General features: G+C 35.7%; 3 protein-coding genes across 5 annotated transcripts; all 3 read right to left on the bottom strand.

The window, feature by feature from the left end:
• Nucleotides 1-879: 879 nt before the first annotated feature.
• On the bottom strand, nucleotides 880-4,750 carry LOC147280006 (uncharacterized). Of its 3 annotated transcripts, XM_086251481.1 has the most exons (3): nucleotides 3,828-4,750; nucleotides 1,642-3,755; nucleotides 880-1,390 (listed from the first exon to the last, which is right to left on the bottom strand). In XM_086251481.1, the coding sequence occupies exons 1-3, from the start codon at nucleotides 4,745-4,747 to the stop codon at nucleotides 987-989; spliced, it is 3,438 nt and encodes a 1,145-aa protein (XP_086107607.1). In that variant the 5' UTR covers nucleotides 4,748-4,750; the 3' UTR covers nucleotides 880-986. The 3 variants fall into 3 exon arrangements, with proteins under 3 accessions (XP_086107607.1, XP_086107606.1, XP_086107605.1); XM_086251480.1 differs by having other exon boundaries at nucleotides 880-1,393; nucleotides 1,642-4,750; XM_086251479.1 differs by having other exon boundaries at nucleotides 1,642-4,750.
• Nucleotides 4,751-17,401: 12,651 nt separating this feature from the next.
• On the bottom strand, nucleotides 17,402-17,790 carry LOC147280005 (MDIS1-interacting receptor like kinase 2-like). The gene has a single exon (XM_086251482.1). It carries the CDS (start codon nucleotides 17,774-17,776, stop codon nucleotides 17,402-17,404), a length of 375 nt encoding a protein of 124 aa, XP_086107608.1. The 5' UTR covers nucleotides 17,777-17,790.
• A 156-nt stretch (nucleotides 17,791-17,946) lies between these two features.
• On the bottom strand, nucleotides 17,947-19,031 carry LOC147280004 (MDIS1-interacting receptor like kinase 2-like). The gene is made up of 4 exons (XM_086252110.1): nucleotides 18,833-19,031; nucleotides 18,497-18,735; nucleotides 18,044-18,446; nucleotides 17,947-17,951 (listed from the first exon to the last, which is right to left on the bottom strand). Exons 1-4 carry the CDS (start codon nucleotides 19,029-19,031, stop codon nucleotides 17,947-17,949), a joined length of 846 nt encoding a protein of 281 aa, XP_086108236.1.
• Between the last annotated feature and the right edge of the window lie 992 nt (nucleotides 19,032-20,023).

Genomic DNA, 20,023 nt, shown 5'->3' with positions numbered 1-20,023 from the left:
ATATCTATATATAGCAATCTTTTTTTCTTTTTCTTTTTGTTTCAGATGAATTATCCCAAATACATTATCGATCTTCCTCTGATAAAAAAAAAAAAGCTTTGGTGAAGAGTGAAGTGCTCAACATGTAAAACAAGCTTAACAGATACATCGTTTACATTCACATGGACCATTCACCAACCCAGAAGACCCCACATACAAGCTTAACAACAGAGTCATATAGAATTAGAAGAATAAATATGAATAACAAGGCGGCTCGTTTTCCATTATCAGATCATTAACGTCATATTTAACGTTAACAATCAGACCAGTGAAATAGGGTTGGTCAACTTGGTCGAGAATCAATCTTGAGGCCAATTAAAAATGGGGTGGTGGATTATGATCGGAAAAAGAAATGGTGCAAAAGAGAAAATGATCAGAAATATAAAGGAACTTGAGTTGCTCACAGTCTTCGGATGCAGAAGGATCAAGTTCGTTCTGCATCCAAAGAATGTGAGCAACTCAAGACTAACTGATTAGGGACTTGAAGGGTCGACATTGTCACTTTTGCTTTCTGATTCTCTCTCTGTATAAGAAAATTGAAAACGAGAATGGCTCTGTTTGTATATGAGTCTGTACGTGGCCCTTTTTTTCTTTGTAGCTGTCCATATTCCATATATAGTAATGCCACTGTAATTACTGCCACGTTTCAACGTACCTGGTAGTCTTTGTAGCTTTGTATTGGTCCTGTTTATATATATTGTATTGTTGCTAGTCATTTTGCATATAAAGTATAGGCATATAAGAAGCCATTGTTTTATTCTCTATAATTTCTCACAAGGAAAAGCCACACTTTTAACATTGAGGCATCCTACATGCATTATACAAGAAGCATATATCGCACACAAGTACATGAAATAGATTACAATAAGAAAACATCTAGGAAGAACCTTTCTTCTACGAAGAAGACTCACACAAAGTAAAATATGTATAGGAAAGAAGCAAATTCCTCAGGTAGTCAAACCATGGAGTGCCAGCAATTCACCAAAGGTTATCATACGCAATGGCTTTGACAAATGCAGCCTTTGAGCTGAGAAGTGTTGAGAAACTTGTTTCATTGTTGTACGAGATTGCGGACTAGCATTCAAGCAGGCAAACGCTGTCTTCACAAGAGTGAGCACTTCCCCTGCTTCTTGATGTGTAGGAGGGGAAATGCGTTGGTCCAAAAACTCTAGAATAGGGATTTGATTGGCTGGTAATGCAGATGAAGACGACGAGGATGATGATGACGATGACCCTGATGCTACAGATGAGAGAAGATCACCCGGATGCCTTCCCAAAATTATTTCCAGTGTTACTATTCCGAAGCTATACACGTCACATTTCTCATTCACTTCCATTGTATAAGCAAGCTCTGCTTAAAGAAAAAGCTCATATAACAATGGCATTGTTAGTATGTAGGAATAACTATTCAATGAAAGTTTAAAAAAATTAATCATATCTTGCATAAATTGTATCATGCTATCACGGATTAATTATTAGTGTAACATGTTTATCCTTAATTAACCTCATCCTAACCATGAAAACGAATGATTGGTCTAAAAATAAAACCATAAAATATGTTAAATATACAATAATATAAAAGACATAAAACCACAATATTACCTGGTGCCACATATCCGTATGTGCCCGCAAGGGCAGTCCAATTAGTTGAGTCTGGGTTTAAGAACTTAGCAGTGCCGAAGTCTGAAACACAACCCTCATATTCAGAATCCACCAAAATGTTCTTGGTTGATATGTCTCGATGCACAATTGGTGGCAAGCAATCGTGGTGCATGTAGCACAAGGCATGAGCTACACCTTTAACAATATTCACTCTTTTTCTCCACCCCAATTCTTTAGCTTCATCATCCTTGCTCAAAATTGTGGCCAAGCTACCCCTTTCTAGATACTCATACACCAAAAATGAGTGCCGTTTATGGGAACAAAAACCATAAAGCTTCACAATATTTCGGTGTCGTATCTCTGTTAGTGCCCTTATTTCATTCAAGAACTCCTTTTGAAAATTCTTCTCACCATTGCATAGAAGGTGGAGTTTCTTCACAGCAACTATGTTGGCGGATCGCAAATTTGCTCTGAAGACGCTTCCCTGTCCTCCTTTCCCAATGCAATATTTAGAATCAAAATCCTCGGTTGCCCTTACGATTTCCTCATACATGGTTTTTCCATCAAAGTTTAAAACTGAAAAAGAAACCTCTTCATGCGCAATGGTTTCTTCTAGATGCTGATGCTTCTTTTTCCTTTCTACTACAAAGACAATTGTAAATATAGAAGAAAGAAGGAAAAGTGCTGCCACAGGAGAAAATGTGATTACAAATATGAGTTTGTGGTCCTTTTCCTTTTTTGAGCCATGTTTGCAAGGTTGCAAAGCACCAACGTTGCCACACAATCCTTTGTTGCCTTGTAACGCTTCTGGGGAAGCATCTTGAAATGCGCTGATGTTGGGAAGGGGACCTTCCAAGTCATTGTAGGATATGTCAATATTCAACAAGCCGTGCATACCGCCAAAACTTGTTGGAATGAAACCAGAAAGATTATTGTGGGAAAGATTCAGCTTCACCAAACTCTCCAAATTGCCCATTGCTGATGGTATCTTACCTCCAAGCGAGTTACCACTTAAATCAAGTTGGGTCAAGTGAACTAATTCCCCCAACTGAACTGGAATTCCTTGATTAAACTGGTTGTTGCTCAAATTTAAATAGAATAATTTGACCAAGTCACCCCGAAGGCTAGGAATTGAATCATTGAATGTGTTTGTGGACAAGTCGAGATACTCAAGATTAGTCAATGATCCAAATTCTGAGGGTACACGACCAGACAATTGATTTCTATCCAACATCAACCTCTGCAAAGAAGTCAACCTCCCGAACTCCTTTGGGATAATTCCAACTAAACGATTTGAAGAAAGATTGAGTTCTTGAATTTGGATTGCGTTGCCAATTTCAGGTGATATACTCCCAGTAAGGTTGTTTCCTCCAATTCGTAAGGTTGTTAAATGCGGGCACTGTACCCAGTTGTGTGAGATTTCACCATAAAATTTATTGTCACTTATATCTATAAAATGAAGATTTGGATAGACACCAAAATCATCAGATATATTGCCTGTCAATTGGTTCCCATCAAGCCACAATCTGAATAAGCTCATGCAGGTTTTGAAGCTTTTGGGGATTGGACCAGTCAAATGGTTGTTGCTTACTGATACGTTTGCGAGTGATCCACCTTGACAAAGTTTTTGGGGCAAATAACCAACTAATTCATTATTATCTAACTGCAATACTGCCAACCTCGTGAGATTTCCTATTTCCGGTGGGATAGTTCCAGAAAGCTTATTTGTAGAGAGATAGAGACGGGTAAGATTTCTCAAATCACCTAAAGAAGTAGGAATTGAACCAGTGAATTGGTTCTCGATCAAATCGAGCTGCTCTAGAGACTTCAAGTTCCCTATCTCTTTAGGAATTGTTCCAGAAAACTTATTTGAATAAAGATCGAGAATGGTAAGATTTCTCAAATCACCTAAAGAAGTAGGAATTGAACCAGTGAATTGGTTGTCACCCAGATGTAGCCACACCAAAGACTTCAAGTTCCCTATCTCTTTAGGAATTGTTCCAGAAAACTTATTTCCCCCAAGATAGAGAATGGTAAGATTTCTCAAATCACCTAAAGAAGTAGGAATTGAACCAGAAAGCTTATTTGTATTGAGATAGAGATGGGTAAGATTTCTCAAATCACCTAATGAAGTAGGAATTGAACCAATGAATTGGTTCCCGCTCAAATCTAGCTGCACCAAAGACTTCAAGTTCCCTATCTCTTTAGGAATAGTTCCAGAAAACTTATTTCCCCAAAGATAGAGAATGGTAAGATTTCTCAAATCACCTAAAGAAGTAGGAATTGAACCAGAAAGCTTATTTGTATTGAGATAGAGATGGGTAAGATTTCTCAAATCACCTAATGAAGTAGGAATTGAACCAGTGAATTGGTTCTTGCCCAAATCTAGGTACACCAGAGACTTCAAGTTCCCTATCTCTTTAGGAATAGTTCCAAGTCGATTGTTTCCCAAGTATAACATGGTTAGCTTTTTCAAGTTCCCAAACTCTTTAGGAATAGTTCCAGAAAACTTATTTCCCCAAAGATAGAGAATGGTAAGATTTCTCAAATCACCTAAAAAAGTAGGAATTGTGCCAGAAAACTTATTTTCCCCAAGATAGAGATGGGTAAGATTTGTTAGTAGACCGATTTCTGATGGGATTCTCCCAGACAACTGATTGTCAGAGAGATCAAGATGAACGAGTTTTGAGAGGGAACTGATCTGAGGTGGGATGGGATCAAAGAGTTGATTGATGCTGAGGTCAAGATATTCAAGATTAGGGAACGACAAGAAAGAAAATTCATGTAGCGTACCTTGTAAACCAGAGTTGGTAAGGTTTATCCAGGTGACACTTCCAGCAGCGTCGCATGAAATCCCAGCCCAAATGCATGGGCTTGTATTTGGTTTATGATTGGTGGAAGAATTGGTGGCATTGTTACTGGGAAGATAAGTCCATGAGGTGAGATTATTGAACTGGGTTTGATTATGAAAGCTGGCTTTCCATTTGAGAAGAGCCTCTGCTTCAGTAGGAGCAGCAGAAGCAAAAGCAAAGTTTGGTGATGAAATCAGCTCAACATACAAGATAAGGCAAAAAGCAACAGAGCATGATACTTTTGAAGATGTCATGGTTTTTCTTTTTGGTGTATATAATGTTTATACTACTTCTGGTACTTATTTATAGTGCCAACTGCCCTGCATTAGCTATAATTATTCTAAGGGCCCTGTTCTCTCTTCTGTAATAAGTTGGTAAGTATTCCAGGGTTCAGAAGTCTTTCCAATATTTCTTTCACTTTTATTTCTTTTCCATGGAGTTTTTCACACGCTTGAGTCAAAGTCTTTGTTTGTCATCTTTAAAGACTAAGAACAGTTCATCCATATGAGTAGAAAAAGACTAAGAACAGGAGAAGAGTGACAGCACGGCAAGCATGTATGAACAGGTGAATTGCAAAGAGTGAGAATTCATGCAATATATGAAAATAAGCCAGAATTCATGCAATATAAGAAAATAAGCCAGAGAGCATATTTTATCAGAATAAGTTGAAGATGTCCATAACAGTGATGGGTTAACCCATCTTGCTAACGAGCTAAAGCTAAAATTAGCAATACAAAAGTAAAATATATTTTCTCTCATACTGATTACATATTGGGTATCTCCTATATATAGGAAAGGAAAAGTAAATAAGTATCTAATAGGAAATATTGCCCATAACTGTGTCAAAGTCTTCGTCTCTTATATTTACTGTAAATTAATTTATGTTCCTCAATAAAGTTAGGTGCAAATTGTTTTCTGTTTGGGCCTTTGGCTCGCAGTCACCAAAAAAAAAAAAAAAACAAAATAATAAGGTTAAAGACTTGGAAGGTGTTTCCAACTTTCTCCTTCACTTTCGTTTCTCAATCATAAGTCTTTGTGTCTTTTCTCTTTAAAGTTAAATGCAACTTTTGCATTTTATTGGATTTTGACAGTAGGGTTTGAGACTTGAGATGGGTCCTACTCCTACCTGAAAGATTGATAGTGCTAGACTGATGAAGAAGACTTGATCGAAGACCTTGTCTGAAGGGACCATAAAATTAGTGCACATCACTGCCAAAATCAGTCAATTTCTTTTGTTTGGTAGAATGTTGTGCGTACCTCATACTGTGAGATTGGATTTGGCTCAATTTATTTGGTTGATGTCAGTGTTTTCAGACGCAAAAACATGACGCGAGGCGTTTTAGTCGTAGTAGGCGAGGCGTAAGTCTCAACGCGTTAAGGCGTAAGCTTTTTGGGATATATTTTTTATAATAAAAAAAATTATAAATATATATAAACATATATAAATAGGTAAATATATATATATATATATGTATATATATAGAACATAAGACCAAACCCATGCTATAAGTATATATAAAGAATATAAGTATATATATAGGTAAACATATATATAAATAGTTATATATAGGTAAATAGGTAAGTATATATATATAAGTATATATATAGCAAAAATGCTCTAAAACTAACTTGTTAGTAAGTTAATACAAAACTAACTACCATGTTGGGCCCACTGCACAATGTAATTTCAAAATCCGAACCGTATATTTTTTAGGCCATACTTCAAAGATCAGCCCTGTAAAAAATCTTCAAAATCGGAAGTCATTTAGTCATTTGATTATGATAACAACTATTTCTATGCTTTTATCGAAAATATTGATCGTCTATTTATTTGATCTCAATTAGATGACTACATGATTTTCGATTTAGTTGATTTTTTGCAATGATGATCTTTGAAGTAGGGCATAAATAATTGATAGTTCGGATTATGAGATTAGTGATGTGGTGGGCCCAAAAGCATGGTTAGCTTCGTATTAACTTGCTAACTGGTTAGCTTTAGAGCACTCCTCATATATATAGAACATAAAAAAATTAATATTTTAAAATGTTTTTGAATTAAAAAATAAATAAAAATTCTTCTACCTCCCTTCCCCCCCACCCTGTGCATCCCCCACCCCGCGCATCCCCCACCCCAAGGTCCCCAACCCAGCAGTCCAGCACTATCCCCTCCCCGACCCCCACCCCCACCCCGCCCCACCCCATCACCCCTTCACCCTCACCCTCACCCAAGCCCAACCTAACCCCCTCCTCTTCACGCGTGGAACCAGGAGGCACTTCCAATCCTTCACGATCTCTTTGGGATGTCTTCTCCGATCTTCTTGGGGAAGAGACTGCGCGGACCGATTGGGGGGGTGAGCGAACTGGCAGCGCCGACGTCGCCTCTGGTGACTCAGACGTAGACGTCCACCACCTGCGATGGGTTGAATTTTGGCGGCATGGGTTTTGCGACGCTTTGGGTTTTGCGAATTTATCTCCTTCTTCGCATGGGTTTTGCGTACGCCTTCAACGCCTTCAATGCCTTGCCGTCGCGAGGCGTACGCCTTCAACGCCTTTCCGTCGCCTTTCAGTCGTTTTACACAATCCGGCGACGTCGTGCGCAATCGGCCGCCGCCTCGCCACGACTCGCGCCTTGAGGCGCGCCTGAAGCTCGCCTTTAAAAACACTGGTTGATGTCGTGGTTTCAGACTCCCTCCCTCTTTTTTTGTTTGTTTGTTTGTTTTTTTTTTTTTTTCTTTTTCTGTCAGTCATTCCCTCTCTTCCTCTAGAAACTCATACAATAAAAAATAAAAATAAAAAGATTTAGAGAAAATTTCAACTTTAGTAGTGAAGTGCCCTTCTTCAAATCTAATTTTTTTTTTTCTAACTTATTATCAAATTGGAGTACAATATAGAAAAAGAACTAGAGATGCTCTTATATTTGGTCACTATTGTTGTATTGTCTTATTGATTTTTTTTTTCTTTTTTGCCGGTCTTTCTCTCCCTTCCTCTTTGCTCTTTCTTCTACTTTCACTTCCTTTTCTTTCTAACTTTTTCGTTCTTTCTCTTTTTTTTCTTTTTCTTTAGCTCTTTCTCACTGTCTTTCATTTTCTCTCTTTCTCTTCTCTTTTTTTCTTTCTTTAACATATAATGAACGTTATTATCTAAACCCATTAAAAAATGAAGGCATAATTGTGCAACCCAAAGTATCACGTGAATCTCACATTACTATCCGAAATTTTTTCTCCTCTAACTAACCATTTGCAATTTATTTGTGTGTCGCACTTTACTATTCTCTGTGAAGTTCATTAAGTAATCCATTAGTTTTGATATGATGATGTAGTGCCTATGCGGCATCGATGATATAACTATTTAAAATGGTCATTGCTTTGAAATTTGAAAATAAATACCTATGTGGATTAAACAAATAAAAGTTAGGGGGGCGAGGAAGATTAATGGTTATTGTTGAACTTTAGTTATTTTTTAACTTTTGTTATTAGGATGAATAATTGTACATTTTGGGATCCTATTTTTATTTTAAACTGAAAGGCATCATTTGGGCGAAGGCTTTGAACTTGTTTAGAACTTGTTTACATTATTTGCCCATATGACTACTGAGACAAATAAACCCAACAACACCTCCATTCATGCTCTTTACCTATATTACCAGTATAACCAACGAAGACACACACCAACACCCAATGCAAGATTCCCCTAAAATTTTCCCCAAAGCAAGTTAAATGGAAAAGGCTCTTCTTCTTCTTTTTTGCCAGGGGAAAGGGCTCTTCAAACTCTCCCTAAACCTCTAATAGTCAGAAAAAAAAAAAAAAAAAAAAAGATTTAGGACAAATTTCAACTTTAGCATTGGAGTGCCCTTCCCCAAATCTAACTTTTTTCTCTAACTTATCATCAAATTGGAGTAATATATAGAAAAAGAACTGGAGATGCTCTTGTATATGTATGGTCACTATTGTTGTATTGTCTTACTGATTTTATTAATTTTGAAAACTGAATTATCGTTTGGCATCAATTTTGAAGTTTATGCCAGATATAAGTTGATTTCCGAATGATTACTGCTGACCGAACATAGAATCCCAACAGAGAGAGAAAATACCAAGGTGATATCTACTTATGGTTTGATGCATAGAATTGATTTAGATAGTTTAATTCAATGGCTAGATATATATGTATTCAAATAATAAGCTTCTAATTAACTAGAAGAAATTAATATAATTTGTAAATTAGAATATTCTTAAGGCGTAATTTAGGGATGATTAACAAACAATTGACCAATGGCCTGCTACTTCCGAGAATATTCCTGAAGATCATCATGAGGTAATTTCCTCCACCTACTTCTCCTTCTCTTTTTCTCTTGAATCTGATGTTAATCTTGAAATTAACTACATTCGCATTTCAGCATAAGATTGAATTTGTTATGTATTAGTAACACCATTGAGTATCCTATTGCTAATTACATGTTATCTCATCGTTTGTCTGAATTATATGTTGCCTTTGGAACTCTAAGTGTTAGAAAAAAGCTTTCATTGTCTAGGGGCCAGCCTGTTTAATTTTTTCTGCCTCCGTCTACCATATTAGACAATCACTAAACCAAACCTTACGGATCCTGAGACTATGCAGATTGCAGCTTGTGAGATAGCACCTGAGAAACCATTTACAGTTTTGGCCTAAATTGTTGATGGGATTGTGACAATGCAATTTAATTGGTAGCCTTGCAATGGTTAAATGGTTACATTCGCATTTCAGCATATAGATTGAATTTGTTATGTATTAGTAACACCATTGAGTATCCTATTGCTAATTACATGTTATCTCATCGTTTGTCTGAATTTTATGTTGCCTTTGGAAATCTAGGTGTTAGAAAAAAGCTTGCATTGTCTAAGGGCAAGCCTGGTTAATTTTTTCTGCCTCCATCTACCATATTAGACAATCACTAAACCAAACCTTACAGATCCTGAGACTATGCAGATTGCAGCTTGTGAGATAGCACCTGAGAAACCATTTACAGTTTTGGCCTAAATTGTTGATGGGATTGTGACAATGCAATTTAATTGGTAGCCTTGCAATGGTTAAATTAATGGTTATTGGTTCATCCTCAACTTGACTATAGCTTTCTTGACTATTTTTTTATCCTGTTCCTTGAGTATCAGACAAATTTAATTAGAAATGAAATTCGAAATTGTCATATATGGTCTTGACTATTGCTGTATTGTCCTATCGATTTTTTTAATCTTGAAATTGAATTGTTTAATTACAAGAACAACGAAGAAATTGGTTTTCATAACCAAAACCCAAAAGCTTTCACATCTCTCTCACAAAGCCAAACAAAATTCTCTCACTTACTTGCTTAACTGTGGCTAGAACAGAACACTACATAAAATGTCAAACCATGCCATTATACAAAGAAATCTGTGTTGGGTTTATTGATTTAAAAATTTACAGCAAAAAGGAATCATCAAGCTCATGATGCACTTGCATGACTGAAAATTCATTCTCATAGTCGACTTTTCCTCACACAGGGGTTGTGGACCTTGTCGATTTTCACTGTTACTCACGTATCGCATTCATATTGGTATGAAAAAAAAAAACATTTTTCATTCATAAAAATCTTAAAAGAATCCTAGTCAGAAAAAAAAAAAAAAATCATATGCTAATCTAGCTAGTCTTTTATCAAACAACAGATATATATATATGTTTAAAGTAAAATCAAGCTTCAAACTTCAATGATCGAGGAAAAAACCCAACAAAAAAACAATAACAAAAGAAAGAAAACTAGTATTTAATCTTAATTGCATATCTAATTATTTCGGCCAAATGAATTGGTTACTAATTATTTCGAGCTTTGTGGAGTCTACTCTTTAAGGATGGTATATCACAAGATTTAGAACACATATTATCAATTATCAAACCATTTAACAAAACGAAATCCTTGTTTTATTCTTTTTAACTTCTCACAAGGAAAAACAAATTCAACTTTATAAAGTACGTACATATTAGCCATAGCAAAAGATTGATAAAAAAAATTAAGCAGAAATATAAGTAGGAAAGAAGCACATTTCTATCAGGTAGTCAAACTAGAGAGAGCAAGCAATTTTTTTTATATTTTTTTTGTTATCATACTCAATGACTTTGACAAATGTAGCGTTTGAGCTGAGAGGTATTGAGAAACTTTTCCTTTAGAAAGTATAAATTGGAAATTTTGCATCTTCTCATGGAAGTTAACAATGAAATTGATAGATGCGAGAGTTTTATTGGATGTTATTGGTGGAGGATGTTTTTCATAGACTTGGACTTGAGTCGAGTCTTTTTGTCTTATCTTTAAAGTTTTTAATGCAAATTTTGCATTTCATTGGATGTTAGACAGGGAATTGATAGTGCTTGATGGTGTGGAAGAAGAGAATCAGCAACAGAGAGCTCGCTGGAGATGATTATTACAGCAGCTATGTAATGGGTTGCTGGAATTGGGTGGGTTGGGGTCTCGAATCTGGATATTTTTTTTTTTTTTTTCAGAAAATTAGAGTTTACACCTTATTATGTATCTTTTTTGGACTGAATCTCTATGGTGTTTTTTTTTATTTTAAATAAAGCCTTTTGACCACTGCCAGGTTTTTCCTTTATGAGTTCACCTCATACCTTTATATGGTGTAGAATGAGACTTAGGTTTTAACTCTGTGATTTTGAGCAGAGGCGTCAAGCACTCGAGGGAGAAGCAAAAATGAACTATCGAACTTTGCGCTGGGAATCCTATAAAAAAATTTGCCGCCATATATTTATAAGAGTTTATTTATAATTTTAAAAGTCATAAGGTTTCAGTCTGTAAAAGGTATAATTAAAAAACTCGAATGAAAGTTTCCCTTAAATTTTTTTGTTATAATTATAAACCCTCTAATCATCCCAAAATTCTCCCAAAACCCCCTGTCATCTAAAAGATCTAAAAAAAACCCCTTAACTATCCCAAAACTCTCTAGCTATCCCAAAACCTCAAGCCATCATGTACTGTTCATAAAAAAATTACAATAAAACCCCCTAGCCACCTAAAAACTTTGCCTAAACCCCCACCTATCTAGAAATTCTCTCAAACCTCCCTATAACTTATATTCCTAAATTACCCTCCTGACGCACGCTGACATGCACTAACATGAATTAGTGAAACTGAATTTCAGAAATTCAGTTACACTAAAAAAATTTTACATTATTATTAACTAGAATAAAAGAATAATTACACCATTATTTTTCCATGGAAAAAAGAATTAATAATATATTACACCTTTACTTCAAAACAAAAACAATTACATCAATTCAGTTTCAGTCTGAATTCATAGCATTGGGGCATTTTTTTCAATTACAACTGAAACTTAACAAAAATCTTCAGAACTTCAATCCTCAAATCTTTAAATCTTCAAATTGTAACTGAAAGTAAACAATAAAACAATTTCAATCGAAAAAACATGAAATAGAACACTACAATCAAAGCAACAGGCCTATTCAAGAATAAAAATCAAAGCTAAAACAGATTATAAAAGAAAGCTAAATCAGAACTGAAATTGAATATGAACTGGAACTGAATACGAACTTAAACTTAATTTGAACTGAAATTTTCTCTAAAGCATATAATTAATCATAGATCAACAACAGAACACTATAATCAAAGCAACAAACTATTCAAGAACAAAAATCAAAGCTAAAACATATTATATAATAAACAGATTATAAATCAAAGCTGAATAAGAACTGAAACTGAATATTAACTGAAACTGAATACGAATTGAAACTGAATTTGAACTGAAACTTTTTTTGAAGCATATAATTAATCAAAGATCAACAATAAAACAACATAACACTATAATCAAAGCAACAAACATATTCAAGAACAAAAATCAAAGCTAAAACCGATTATAAATAAAAGCTAAATCAGAATTGAAATTGAATATTAACTGAAACTAAATTTGAACTGAAACTTTCTCTGAAGCATATAATAAATCAGAGATCAACAACAAAACAACATAACACTATAATCAAAGCAACAGACCTATGCAAGAACAAAAATCAAAGCTAAAACATATTATATAACAAACAGATTATAAATCAAAGCTAAATCAGAACTGAAACTGAATTTGAATTGAAACTTTCTCTGAAGCATATAATTAATTAGAGATCAACAATAAAACAACATAACACTATAATCAAAGCAACAGACATATTCAAGAACAAAAATCAAAGCTAAAACAAATTATAAATCAAAGCTAAATCAGAATTGAAATTGAATATTAACTGAAACTAAATTTGAACTGAAACTTTCTCTGAAGCATATAATTAATCAGAGATTAACAACAAAACAACATAACACTATAATCAAAGCAACAGACCTATTCAAGAACAAAAATTCAAAGCTAAAACAAAATATATAACAAATAGATTATAAATCAAAGTTAAATCAGAACTGAAACTGAATACGAAGTGAAACTGAATATAAATTGAAACTTTCTCTGAAGCATATAATCAGAGATCAACAAAACTTTCATTGTTAAATCACGCTTCGTACAACTATTCATACATACATACATACATATATATAACCCTTATTCCAACAAAACAAGCAGACAAAAAGCAAAATAATTATTGTGAAAAAATAAAACAGAAGAATTTATATATATATGTACTCTTTTTTTTTTGCTAAAGAGATATGTGACATGAATACTAAAATTCCAAGCAATTAAGCACACACGCACAACCATGAAGACAATCCATGCAATTAGCTCATAAATTAAACTATGATATTTTGCAACAAAAAATTAAACTAAGATTTCATGGACATAATTTTTTGTATTCTCGTTTGTATTGGAACTTTCACACAATAATTTCTAGATAATTTCAATTGGTCCCCAAATTCTAAATCCTCGGTAAATCAAACAAATATATGATATGCTTGGAACTCACAGGAAAGGGAATAGAAATTGTAATTGCTAAAAGATTTTAATTAAAGTGAATAAAATCAGGTAACCACTCGAGGCGGAGTCGCTGCAGTGGCCGTGAGGTTTGATTTGGGGTTTTTCGATTCATCAACAATTAATTGGACCAATCCAAACACACATAAGTGAAGAGCACAATGAGGAGAAGAAGATGGGTACCTGACTTGACGGAAATGGTTGCCGGAACACAGAAATCACCGGCGAGGATGTCGCCAGCTTCTCTCCTTCGAACTGGCTGGCCTAGGGGTCATCTAGATCTTATGATGGCACCAGTGGACTTGGGACGTCGAGAGGAAGCCATCGATGGCGGTCCGGCACTTTGTCGTTGCCGGAATCGACGGATTGCCGGCTAGGGAGCTTGGGTCTGCCTAGACCCGATCCGGCGTTGATGCTAGCTTTCATTGAGAGTGGAATACAGGGGGAGGAAGAGGGAGGAGAGATGAGAAGATCAGGATCGGTCTCGCCGGCAACCGTTGCCGGACGACGGAGCACTCGCCGATCGACATAGCCGCGAGGGAGAGAGAGAGAGAGAGAGAGAGAGAGAGAGAGAGAGAGAGAGAGAGAGAGAGAGAGAGAGAGAGAGAGAGAGAGAGAGAGAGAGAGAGAGAGAGAATGAGAGAGAGTGAGAGAGAGAATGAGAGAAATGAAATTGGAAAGTGGGTCGTGCACATGTGCAGTAATCATAATGGGAAAGGGCAAAACCGGAATTACAACAAAAATGAAAGTCAATAATAGCTGTATATCCATTGACTAGGGTGTTTAGGCAAAAATTTAAGTAAAATAGGGGGTTATGAATTAACTAAAAGCATGGTTGGAAACTATGAATTAACTAGGGTAGAATTAGGGGGTTTATAATTATTTACTAAAAAAAGAATTACAGTAAAAAAAAAAATTGGAATAAAAAACAATTACATTAAAAGTTAACACATTTGTTTATATGCAGGATATTATTTTCAAATGGATGCTCTTTTTTCTATTTGTTTAAAGCAAAAAGAGAGCATCATTTTTCTTGTGCCTGTTCTTTTGCATCCTGTCTATGGCTATAAATTGGCTCGATACAGCTCGAGTTCATATTGAGTTCGGCTCGAGCTTGGTTCGTTTAAGCTCGGTTTGAAAAAAAACAAGCCAAGTCGAAACTCGCTTGTTTAAGAAACAAGCCAAGCTTGAGCTTTAGTATGTTCGGCTCGGAAAGCTCGTGAGTAGCTCGTATTTTCTAGTTTATATGTTTCATACCTCATTTTCCATAGCTTATATGAGGACTTACTATTTTTATTTCCTACTTTGTTTTTGTACTGTTTGGTTATAAGACTTCTACTACCTTGCGTTTCCTTTTTTAATGAGAATTTTTGCAAATGTTATAAGTTATCAATGTTTAGAAGGAATTATTTGGTACAGTTGTATTTCATGGAAACCAATTCATCTATATGGTGTTTTAAAGAAGTCTTTGGTGCCTATCTAATTTAATTAAAAATATATATTAACTCTAAGTTATATTAACATATTAATATATTATAATGCTTTCAAGAAGAAAATGTTTGATAGAAATTAATATTTTTTAAAAATAGTAGCTAATAAAATATTTTTGATAAAATTATGTGAATAAGCTCGATACAGCTCAAGTTCGTATCGATTTTTTTTTTTTAGCTCGTTCGAGCTTGGCTTGTTTCTTAAACGAGCTGAGCTCGAAAAATTAAAGCCAAGCTTGAGCACAGTGATATACGGATTGGCTCCGCTTGTTTACACCTCTAATCCTGACTTCTGGTAAAGGAAATTAAAGTTAAGCATCTTTTTTGAGTTTCTCTAATTCATTTCTTTGTCTTAAATTATGAGATATGTTTTAAAAGATTAACATGCATGCTCATCTATTAAAACTTTGATGGCTTGGAGCTGGCATAAACTCAATCAAGTAATCAATCAATTGGTAAATCAACCACACATCCAATTCCAATACATTTTAACCAAAAGGACCTAAAACATTAATGTAAAAGAATTTTTTGTAATTTCAACAATCAAGATAAACTTAAAAATCCAACATTGACCTGCTATCCTAATCATCTACTTCCAAATTAAAATCATTGATCAATATCCTGCTTAACATCACCATATGGCATCATTTGAATGATAAACAAAAAATTCTCCTACTTCTTCTTTCTTTGTTTCCGTTTATGTGCGACCCGACCCGAACCCATCTTCCATTTTCAGCCAGTGGCATTAGAACCATCTCTTTATCCTCTTTCTCCCTCTGTCATCCTTTCCACCATTAGAGCTACCAACACAGTGAGTTGAAGAGAAATAAGTCCGAAAATCCTCATTGTCTATTCGCCGATTCCAGCCACGACGTGACCTCCTACCTCCACTTGCTGATCAATTTGGTACCAATCCCTTGTCCCGACAACGACCCACAGCGGCGAGTCAAAGAAAAGAAGCTCGCGACTTCTCAGGTAATTTTCCAGCGACCCCCTCATTTCGTCCTCCTTTCTTTCTCTTTCTGTCTCTCTTCCCATACCCCCAAATCTCCCAAGCCCTTCTTCTAAATATAAACTATCGAAGGAAAAAAAAAAAAAAAAAAACTCCACACAAAAACAAGAAGAAAGAAGAAAGAAGAAGAAGAAGATTAAAGAAAAACGAAAAGGAAGAAGAAGAAAGGAAAGAAAAAAAAAAAAAGGAAGAAAAAGGAAAGAAGTACTTTACCCAATAATTAATTTAGTTGAGGTACTAAATTGTACTTTACCCAATAATTAATTTAAGAGCAAATTTCACTTTGCACCCCTGAGGTTTGCTCAGATTGTCAAGTTGCTCCCTTAGGTCAATTTTGGCAATTTGAAACCTAATATTTGAAATCAAAGATAATGTGGCCCTTCAGTAAGTCTGACCGTTAAGTCAGACGTTAAATGCTTATGTGGCACATGTGGGACCCACAATGTCTGCAACCATCATAAGGGCAATTTTAGAACTTTTCCATGTCTGCTCTCTAACCACATTCTTTTGTAAAATTTTAAAAATAAAGAAATTCCTTATTAGTAAGCATTTAACGACTGAGGGATCACATTGTCTTTGATTTCAAACCTTAGGTCGAAATTGCCAAAATTAAAACCTGAGGGAGCAACTTGACAATTTGAGCAAACCTCAGAGGTGCAAAGTGAAATTTACTTTTAATTTAAACTACACCCAACACCATCAGTATACCCAACATCTGCACTCATCTTTACATCTCTACACACCTCTCTTCTTTAACAAAACCCTAAACTCCACTACACTAACATTCTCTATATCAAGGCAAACAAGCAAAATATTGATAAATAGATGCATAAGTCACGATTTGGGAGTCTTCAAATCAAATATTATCATCATTTCTTCATTTTTTTATCGAAAAAATTAGTATTTTAAAAAAATGAAATCACAACATGTTCGGTGCATCAGTGTCGAACACTTGGGATACTGTTCGGCAAAGAGGCACCGAACATCATCAGTCTTGTTCGGAAGGCCACAACCGAACAGGTCTTTTTTTAAACAAAAATGACCACAACGAGAACCAATACATATCAGTTGCAATTGCAATTACAATTATTGCCACGTTAAATTCAACATACCTGGAAGTCTTTCCAGCTGTCTAATGGCCCTGTTTCTATTTATTGAATTTTTTATTTTGTTAATTAATTTTGAAAAGAATTGCTTAGTACTGATTTTGAGCCTTGTGGGGTCTTTTCTTTGCTTGTCTGTTGGGGTGGCGTACAAACTCAAATTCACTGTATGTGTTGCTGCATTGTCCTGCAGTTAGTCGTTTTGCATATAGCATATAGTTATACAAAAAGAAGCCATTGTTTTATTTTCTTAAGAGCCATAGCACAAGAGTGCATGTAATAGATTACAATAAGAAAACATCAAAGAAGAACCTTTCTTCTCACTCACACAAAGTGAAATATGTATAGGAAAGAAGCACATTCCTCAGGTAGTCAACCCATGGAGAGCCAGCAATTCACCAAAGGTTATCATACGCAATGGCTTTGAAAAATGCAGCCTTTGAGCTGAGAAGTGTTGAGAAACTCGTTTCATTGTTGGATGGGATTGCGGACTAGCATTCAAGCACGCAAACGCTGTCTTCAAAAGAGTGAGCACTTCCCCTGCTTCTTGATGTGTAGGAAGGGAAATGCGTTGGTCCAAAAACTCCACAATAGGGATTTGATGGGATGATAATGCAGATGATGACGACGACGACCCTAATGCTACAGATGAGAGAAGATCTCCCGGATGCCTTGCCAAAATTATTGCCAATGTTACTATTCCAAAGCTAAACACGTCGCATTTCTCATTCACTTCCATTGTATAAGCAAGCTCTGCTTAAAGAAAAAGTTCATAACAATGGCATTGTTAGTATGTAGGTATGGCTATTAATTCAATGAAAGTTTATAAACATTAATTATATCTTACATAAATTGTATCATGCTATCACTGATTAATTAGAAGTGTAACATGTTTATCCTTCATTAACCTCATCCTAACCATGAAAACGAATCATTGGTCTAAAAATAAAACCATAAAATATGTTAAATATATAATAATATAAAAGACATAAAACCACAATATTACCTGGTGCCACATATCCGTATGTGCCCGCAAGGGCAGTCCAATTAGTTGAGTCTGGGTTTAAGAACTTAGCAGTGCTGAAGTCTGAAACACAACCCTCGTATTCAGAATCCACCAAAATGTTCTTGGTTGATATGTCTCGATGCACAATTGGTGGCAAGCAATCGTGGTGCATGTAGCACAAGGCATGAGCTACACCTTTAACAATATTCACTCTTTTACTCCACCCCAATTCTTTAGCTTCAACATCTTTGCTGAATATTGTGGCCAAGCTACCCCTTTCTAGATACTCATACACCAAAAATAAGTGTCGTTTATGGGAACAAAAACCATAAAGCTTCACAATGTTTCGGTGTCGTATCTCTGTGAGTGCCCTTATTTCATTCAAGAACTCCTTTTGAAAATTCTTCTCACCATTGCAAAGTAGGTGGAGTTTCTTCACGGCACGGCAACTACTATGTTGGCGAATGGCAAATTTGCTCTAAAGACGCTTCCATGTCCTCCTTTCCCAATGCAAAATTTAGAATCAAAATCCTCGGTTGCCCTTATGATTTCCTCATACATGGTTTTTCCATCAAAGTTTAAAACTGAAAAAGAAACCTCTTCATGCGCGATGGTTTCTTCTAGATGCTGATGCTTCTTTTTCCTTTCTACTACAAAGGCAATTGTAAATATAGAAGAAAGAAGTAAAAGTGCTGCCACAAGAGTAAATGTGATTACAAATATGTGTTTGTGGTCCTTTTCCTTTTTTAAGCCATGTTTGTAGGGTTGCAAAGCTCCAATTAATGTTGCCACACAATCCTTTTTTCCATTGTACCGCTTCTAGGGGAGCATCTTGAAATGCGCTGATGTTGGGAATGGGACCTTCCAAGTCATTGTAGGATATGTCAACATACAACAAGCCGTGCATCCCCCCAAAACTTGTTGGAATGAAACCATAAAGATTATTGTTGGAAAGATTCAGCTTCTCCAAACTCTCCAAATTGCCCATTGCTGATGGTATCATACCTCCAAGGAGTTACGACTTAAACCAAGTTTGGTCAAGTGAATTAAATCCCCCAACTGATCTGGAATTCTTTGATTAAACTAGTTGTTGCTCAAATTCAAGTAGAATAAATTGGCGAAGTCACCCAGAAGGCTAAGAATTGAATCATTGAATTTGTTTGTGGACAAGTCGAGATACTCAAGATTAGTTAGTGATCCAAAGTCTGAGGGTACACGGCCAGACAGTCTTAGATCACCCAACAATGTAGAAAAGCCTAATTCCACTAGAGACTTCAAATTTCCAATTTCTGGTGGGATTATCCCAGACAACTGATTGTGAGAGAGATCAAGATAAATGAGTTTTGTGAAGGAACTGATCTGAGGTGGGCTGGGATCAAAGAGTTGATTGATGCTGAGGTCAAGATATTCAAGATTAGGGAAGGACGTACAGGAAAGAAAATTCATGTAGCGTACCTTGTAAACCAGAGTTGTTAAGGTTTATCCTGGTGACATTTCCAGCAGCGTTGCATGAAATACCAGCCCAAATGCATGGGCTTGCATTTGGTTTATGATTGGTGGAAGAATTAGTGACATTGTTACTAGGAAGGTAAGTCCATGAGGTGAGATTATTGAACTAGGTTTGATTATGAAAGCTGGCTTTCCATTTGAGAAGAGCCTCTGCTTCAGTAGGAGCAGCAGAAGAAAAAGCAAAGTTTGATGATGAAATCAGCTCAACATACAAGATAAGGCAAAAAGCTACAAAGCTTGATACTTTTGAAAATGTGATGTAGAACAAATGGCAGAACGGTTCATGCAACAACTCGACTGCCAGAAGGCCAAGAAAAGGAACAAGCCTCAGCCCGGCCCAGTGTTTGAAATGGGCCCATGATATACCGATTCTGAGGGCCTAGTTTGGCCAAATTCCTTCGTTTAGGGCTTCAAATAAGCAATTTAGTGTTTTTGAATAACTTTTCTAAATTGCACTTTATTTCCATTTTG

This window comes from Dryas octopetala, chromosome 7 (genome assembly GCF_963921425.1).
Source record: "Dryas octopetala chromosome 7, drDryOcto1.1, whole genome shotgun sequence".
NCBI classification, from domain to species: Eukaryota; Viridiplantae; Streptophyta; class Magnoliopsida; order Rosales; family Rosaceae; genus Dryas; species Dryas octopetala.
This window is presented reverse-complemented; position numbering and strand designations above follow the sequence as displayed.